The sequence below is a fragment of the Aptenodytes forsteri genome, unplaced genomic scaffold (genome assembly GCF_000699145.1).
Source record: "Aptenodytes forsteri isolate BGI_AS27 unplaced genomic scaffold, ASM69914v1 Scaffold61, whole genome shotgun sequence".
NCBI lineage: Eukaryota > Metazoa > Chordata > Aves > Sphenisciformes > Spheniscidae > Aptenodytes > Aptenodytes forsteri.
In genome coordinates, this window is record NW_008794443.1 from 6,862,211 (window position 1) to 6,869,046 (window position 6,836).

Genomic DNA, 6,836 nt, shown 5'->3' on the forward strand with positions numbered 1-6,836 from the left:
GCTCTACCCATTAAATGCTAACTGACTTGAACTGGACCCAACCAGTGTTTCTAGAAATTCTTATTAGTATCTCCAGCACCAGAATATTTTCTTTGTTTTTTCTACATTTATTCCAAGCTGACACTATATACAATGTACTGAAGTGAGGATAATGTTCTCGGTGCAGGTTATGAGCACTGTGTTGAGGAGCACGATTATTCCCGATGACATTTCTCAAGTTCCTCTGATGGCTTCTCAAAAAATCCCGTTCTGGTTATTTAAGGAATAGTGAAAGGTGTACAGAAGTTTACAGACTCAGACGCTCAATGACCTCAAGACAAAGGGGAGGTCCTGCTGCTGTCTACAGCAACCTTATGGCAAGGTGTTGAAAATGATGGGGCCAGGCTCTTCTTTGAGGTGCACAGTTTTAGGATGAGTGGCAACCAAGACAAGTGGCAACATGGGAAATTCCAATTAGATAAGAGAAAATTTTCCCCCTTGACACTGGTCAAACACAAGCAGGTTTCTGAGGGAGGTTGTGGATATTCAAAGTGAGCCCCTGAGCAGCCTGGTCTCAGCCGGCCCTGTTGGGCTAGGGGACTTCCAGGGCTCCCTTCCAACCCAACCTACTCCAGGAGTCCATGAAATCATCCCCTAGGGAGAATTTGCAAATGCTGTGTACTTGACATGAACAGAAACAATTTAGACCACCAATTACTTGTATATGTTGATTTTATGTGAGAATGTTATAAAAGTGGTGACTCTTTTTCCTTTTCTCATTTTCTTTCTGTTGAATGGCATTTTCCTAACAGGTTGAAACTGCGGAGTCCAGCAGTGTTTCAGCTATTGCAAGTAACACCCAAATCCTCACCTCCATGCCAGACCAACTAACGACACAGAACATCTCTGCTGCTGCGAACATCGCAGTGCAGATTCTGAAAAAGCCAAATATTTCAGAAGACTCTCAGGTGAGACTTATTAAGACCAAAATAAGACTTTTGTGGCTTAATATTTGGGATATCAATTCTGCCCCCCCTCTACCAGCAGAAGGAACACTCTCCTTCCTGTAATTGTATATAACACCGCAACCAAATGCATTCATTTTGCCATTCAGCAGAGTTAGTTAAGTGGCCTTGAGTGCATACTTGTAGAATCACTGCTGGGTCAGTTCTCAGAGGTGAGTGTAAATTTGTTTCTTATCAGCTGTTTAGACTTGCACATATCTGAAATTCTAATATAAGCATCATTTGATGTTTAAGTTAATAATTCAATCTTTACTGTCTAAATTAACAAGTGTGGTGTTTATGAACCCATGGGCGCAAAGCTTGTGTTCTCTCAAATGGCATCCTGTACTTTGTTTACTCTGTTGTGTGTACTTTCAAGCAATGCTTATTAAATGTTCTTACTTTGCCCATCCACTATGTAGCACGTAGGGTGATTTATTTCAATTGCATTTTAATATTGTCTTTTTTCTGCTTGTCTCAGGCATCTGTGACAGTAATGGCTACAGTGAGTCAACTCTTGGATGCCAACGAAACAGAATTCAACCACGGTAATCTTGTCAATGTTACAACAAGGTAACTTCAGCTTTTGCCATTTTTTTAGATGTAGTAAACTGCATTTTCCCTTCTGTTTCAGGATGAAAGTCGTTCATGGACAAGTCAAAACATTTTTAGTGTTCAGCTCCAATATGCAATTTCATTGATTCAGTAGATTTATACCAACATAAATAATATTGGCTGGATTTTTCTGCTTTGGAGAAGGGATGAGAATAGGGAATGAAGAGCAGTTTCCATTGGAGAACCAAATCAGAGAGGAAGGTCAGAAACTGAGCCTGTAGCTGTATGTTAACAAATAATGGTAACTTTTATCCCACTCATTATTTCAATACAGCCTCACGAAAACATTGGAGGAATTTTCTTTGGCTGGCAACATCTCGCAGCCCAACGTTGCAATCCAGTCTGCTCCACTGAAATTAAGCTCCTCTACGATTCTGTTTTCAGCACAGAGAGGTAAGTCTGTGTGTGTTGTTGGATTTACCTGGACAAGGCGGTATGTACCATAAATCCTAATGCATCCACTGCTAATTTTTGCAGATACAGCACTGGAATATTATCAGTCAACAAAACTAGAAATACAGGAAAATGTCCCTGGGCTTATTGGTGACCTCAGTACAGAAGTTCAGATACTGTTCAACATTTTAAATAACAGTAAGTTCTTTCTCCTACTGAAAACTGCGCCTGGGAAAATTTTGAATGAATATTCACTAAAAATCTCCTTTGAAAAAAACCCCTTAGCCAATATAAACAATTACATGTTGTTTTTTATGCATACTGATGCCATACGGTGGTACAAGAAAAGCACATGTCAAATGAGCTGGATAATCTTATTTAAAGATTAATGCACACGTATAGATTAATGGCCAGAACGCTTTTGGTGTTTGGGACTTTTCTATTTGTTTTGTTTTCTAAAATTGAGAATGTAATGAATCTTTGGCCATACCTCTATAGACATCAAGATCAAGAGCTAGTACATACGTACCTTGCTTGAAAATCCAAAGACATCAACCTTTTCAACTGAAATTACTACTACTGTCAGGTGTCAGCCAGGACATACACATTCTCACACCTACATATTGGGATAGTCTTTAATGGCACGGTCACATGGGATTTTTCCAGATGTCCATCACTTACACTCTGCAGTGCTCAGAGGATAAACTGGTGTTGCCCAGGAGGGGAAAAAAAAAAAAGCTTATAGTTCCTCTGCTTCATTTGCTGCAGAAGCTGGTGGGTGTTGGGGAGCTGAGCTTTGAACATGTGGATTTCTATGACATGCTAAAAATCACAAGTTTCAGATTGGGCACCTGAAACCAGCAGACTTGTCCTCAGTCTCTCTGTATAGTGACAGTAACACTAAGACATCACAGCACAAGATTATAATGAAGGTGAAGTTTGTGGAGCGCTTAGACATCATAATGCTGAACATCATTCGTATACAAGCCCAGAGGGAAATGAATAATTCAGTCCTCTCATCAGGGTTAGAAAAGACTCAAAGAGATAAATCAGGTAGCCCCACACACCCAGCAATGACAATTAAAAAAACACTGAATAGCTCATTAACTGGTCACTGTCCTTTCTGTTCACTGTTCCAGACAACAATCCTGTGGAAAAACAGTGTGACCATGAAGCCTTTATCATAATGCCTGTATATCATAACACTTCCCTCAAGAGAGCTAGATTGAATGCACAGCTTGTCTTAAAAACCCCCAATTTCTTCAATATTAAATGCACAATTGTGACTTTTTTTGATATAAAGTTACATTAGTCTCTCTTGATGATGAAATCAGAGAGAGATCAAATCAGTGTCTCTTGATCTTAAATAAAAAGTATAAAATCAAGAACAAAATCCATTATATAAACCAGGATTTTTGCTTCCTCACTTAAGTAACAATTTAGACTAGCGATTTAAATCACTTAGATGAAATCTCTCTAATTTGGTAGAAAAGTGCAAAAGAAACAAAGTCCAAAAGTTGGATCTGAAGGCAAAAGTCCAGCCAACCTCTTTTATCCTCTGACTTCCTATTATCTGTAAATGTCCCTGGTGTTACTATTTCTTATTTAGTGTTATTAAAAGCCTGGCCATTTGGCGTATGTGTATATATTGGGATTTAGGATATTATTTTCCTCATTACCGGTATTTTTCCCCAGAAATGACATAAGAGAAGGGTAATAATTATTTTCACACTCCACCTCAGCAAAAATTGAAGATGACTCTCTTGAGATTCATGGGAAGAGAAGCTCTTCTCTACTTCTTAAATGGATTCTAAATAAATATCTAAACAAAAATCTGCTGTAAATACTGGATGTGTGAAACAGCATAGGCTTCTTCAAAGGCACCAGCTTCTCTGATATCTGCTATCCATACCTACTTTTCTGTTTGCCTTGCGAAGGTTCATCAGACAATGGAAGAGTTGGCTTTGTCCTGTATCAAAATGACAAACTCTTCCGGTCAAGGATTTATCAGAGTCACGGTAGTTTCTCTAAACAAATCGTCTCTGGCAACATTGATGGTGGAAGAACCAGTGGTGTTGAAATAGCCTTCAGTCCCAAGGTAAGCCTCTGTACAGAAATGCCATCTTCAGCTTGAACCAGAGGCTGCCCTTGCCCTACTACCTGTCTTCAGGACTTAGGGAAAGAGATTCAAGCAGAGGGGGTTTTTTTGGCATACTGCCTTGATTTCTGGCAACAAGCAGTTAAGGGAGTTTGTGGGATGTATAGGTGACATAATTGAAGGGTATTTAGATAACGTGGCATAGAAAACATTTTTCAACTTTTGTATTTAACACCTGATGTTACTGACTCAGTACTGCTAAACTAGGATGTCTGCAAGCAAAACTGTATACCAGAGTGGATTTGTCCTAGGGTAGATTAGTCCTAAATCAGGAATGAAAAAAGTCAGGTCCCTGGAGGACAATTTTTCTTTCCAGAAGACTATCAAAATTTTTGAAAACAAGTAAAAGTCAATGTGATTGGAATAGCCCAATACACCTACCAATGTGGGGAGTGTTCATTTTTCATACCATCTTTTAACTCCTGCTTCCAGTTAAAATCATTGTGTTTTGTTTTGACTTCCTCCCCTAGGAACTGATTCCAGATGTTACTGCCTTCTTGTAGGAAATGCTCTATGTGAGTGCCCATTTGCCCAAATAACTGAATTTTTAGATAATATGTACTCATGTTTAGCATGGTTTCTCCAGAAAACAGTAGTTGGCTGCTTCTTACAATATTTAACAAAGGTTTGAAGCTCAAATACATGCATATGACAGATCAGTAATCATCATCATGGATCCATACAGTTAAGTGATCCAGGAAACACGTCATTTCTAAGGAAATCACTGAAACAAACTTATAATTTATTTTTTTACTCCTACTTTTATTCCTTATTTTTAATTGAACTACCTAGTACTGTGAATAGTTGTTTTCACTGCTCATTTGCACTTCAAGCTGCTCGTTGCTTATTAAAAAGCAGTTCTAATTGCAGTACCCTGCAGAAGTATGTTGTCTGAAAATGACTGCATGCAGTTTGACATATGACTGCATGAGCACCGCCGTGCTGCAGGAGTGGAGGGGATGGTTCACAGCATTTATCATTGTTTGCTTCCTGTTACAGTGTGGATTCAGCTCCGGTTAGCAGTAATTTAATGCTACTAATATCTGAAAGCTGTTGTTTGGCTTACACAGAATTCATCTGGCAGTTGTTTAATGCCTAGTCAATGTGTGTCTGAACCGTAATTACCTGAAAAATTCACAGAAATGGGTAATTTCATTGGCAATCTTGACTGAGAAAGGCACACAAAGTAAGTTCAAAATGCCAAATTATGCTGCTATTGATGTCGTTCATAAGGTTTACTGGAAACCCCGTAAATCCCTTAGTAGCTGTCAGCTCCCCTTTCAGAGGATAATAGTCAGTACACACCGTTTGCTGGTGCATATCTGTTTATGTTTCTGTAGCCACTTTTTCTTCTTGCAATCCCAATCCATAGTACAACACATCCGAACGGCAGCTGCGTGATCATGCCTGTGTCTTTTGGGACTATACTGTCAACGACTGGAGCACCGCCGGCTGTGCAAAAGGAAGAGACCAGTTCTTGAGATGCAGGTGTAATCACACTACTAATTTTGCTGTCCTGATGGTAGGGCGTTGTCCTTTCTTGAATGGGAAGAGTTTGTTGGTTTTTTTTCATTTGTTTGGTTGTTTTCAACTGTAAGAGCAGCATGCCAATGTAAGGGCATAGGCACGCCGAGCTAGAAGGCACAGGAGTTTAAGATGTCCCCACGTACTTGTTTCCGACCTGTGGCAGAGCTGGCAAATTGGAACATGCGCGTTGTCCCCAGGCTGCTGGAAAGCCAAATGTATTGGCGAGTCCTGGCTTCCTCTGATACAAATTGTGGCTGCACCCACCTGCCTTTGCACCCCAGCAGCAGGGAAGTGCTGGCGCAATTAATTCCTCTTGCTCAGCTGTGGTAGCTTCCAGCTCTGCACCTCCACTGCTGCAGCTGATTGTTAAAAGAGTGTATGTCTAAACCCTAAAGTGCCCCAAGAGGAACAGTAGAGTAGCTTGCTATCTGTCTTAGCTGTGGTACTGCCTTCTCTTGGGTAAATAACTCAAAGAACTTAGCATTAACTACTTTCTTTGCTTATATGTTTATAAAAAGCAAACACTCTGTAAATATTAAGCCTGCTACCATTAAGTTTTATATATTGCCCTCTTGCACGAGCAAGACTATTTAGGAATGACTGTCTCTCTCTGACGTTTGTTATTCTTTCAGTATTTGTCTCAGCTTCTCTAAACAAAACACTCCCTGGGTAAAATGACATGTCTGTGGTCATTGACTTCAGGAGTGACAGGATTTCAGAGTTTCTTTTTATTCTGTCTTCCTAGAACAGCATTTCCAGATTTGTAATATTTACTTGTTTCTGTATTTCCCTTTATCTTATGCATGGCCTTATTGCATACAATGACTATATTCTAAGAGAAGATTCCCACCCATTTATGCAAAGACAATGGTATTTTCTGTTTCACTGAATAAGTTTACATTTACTTGCTGCTTTTTTGCCACTATACAAACAAAGACTGGTTTTGATTTGTAGTTCTTTACAACATCTTACCTTAGACCTTATAGAATCATAGAATAGAATCACAGAATCATTTAGGTTGGAAAAGACCCTTAAGATCATCGAGTCCAACCATTAACCTAGCACTGCCAAGTCCACCTCTGAACCATGTCCCTAAGCACCACATCTACACATCTTTTAAATACCTCCAGGGATGGTGACTCAACCACTTCCCTGGGCAG

General features: G+C 39.6%; 1 protein-coding gene across 1 annotated transcript in view; it reads left to right on the top strand.

The window, feature by feature from the left end:
- Positions 1-6,836, top strand: part of ADGRG7 (adhesion G protein-coupled receptor G7) — a 32,568-nt gene that overhangs the window by 17,004 nt on the left and 8,728 nt on the right. Inside the window, exons 6-10 of the mRNA XM_009289813.1 lie at positions 1,465-1,556; positions 1,873-1,991; positions 2,076-2,189; positions 3,929-4,089; positions 5,522-5,671. Coding sequence (XP_009288088.1) covers positions 1,465-1,556; positions 1,873-1,991; positions 2,076-2,189; positions 3,929-4,089; positions 5,522-5,671 — 636 coding nt within the window. The remainder of the gene's footprint in view (positions 1-1,464; positions 1,557-1,872; positions 1,992-2,075; positions 2,190-3,928; positions 4,090-5,521; positions 5,672-6,836) is intronic.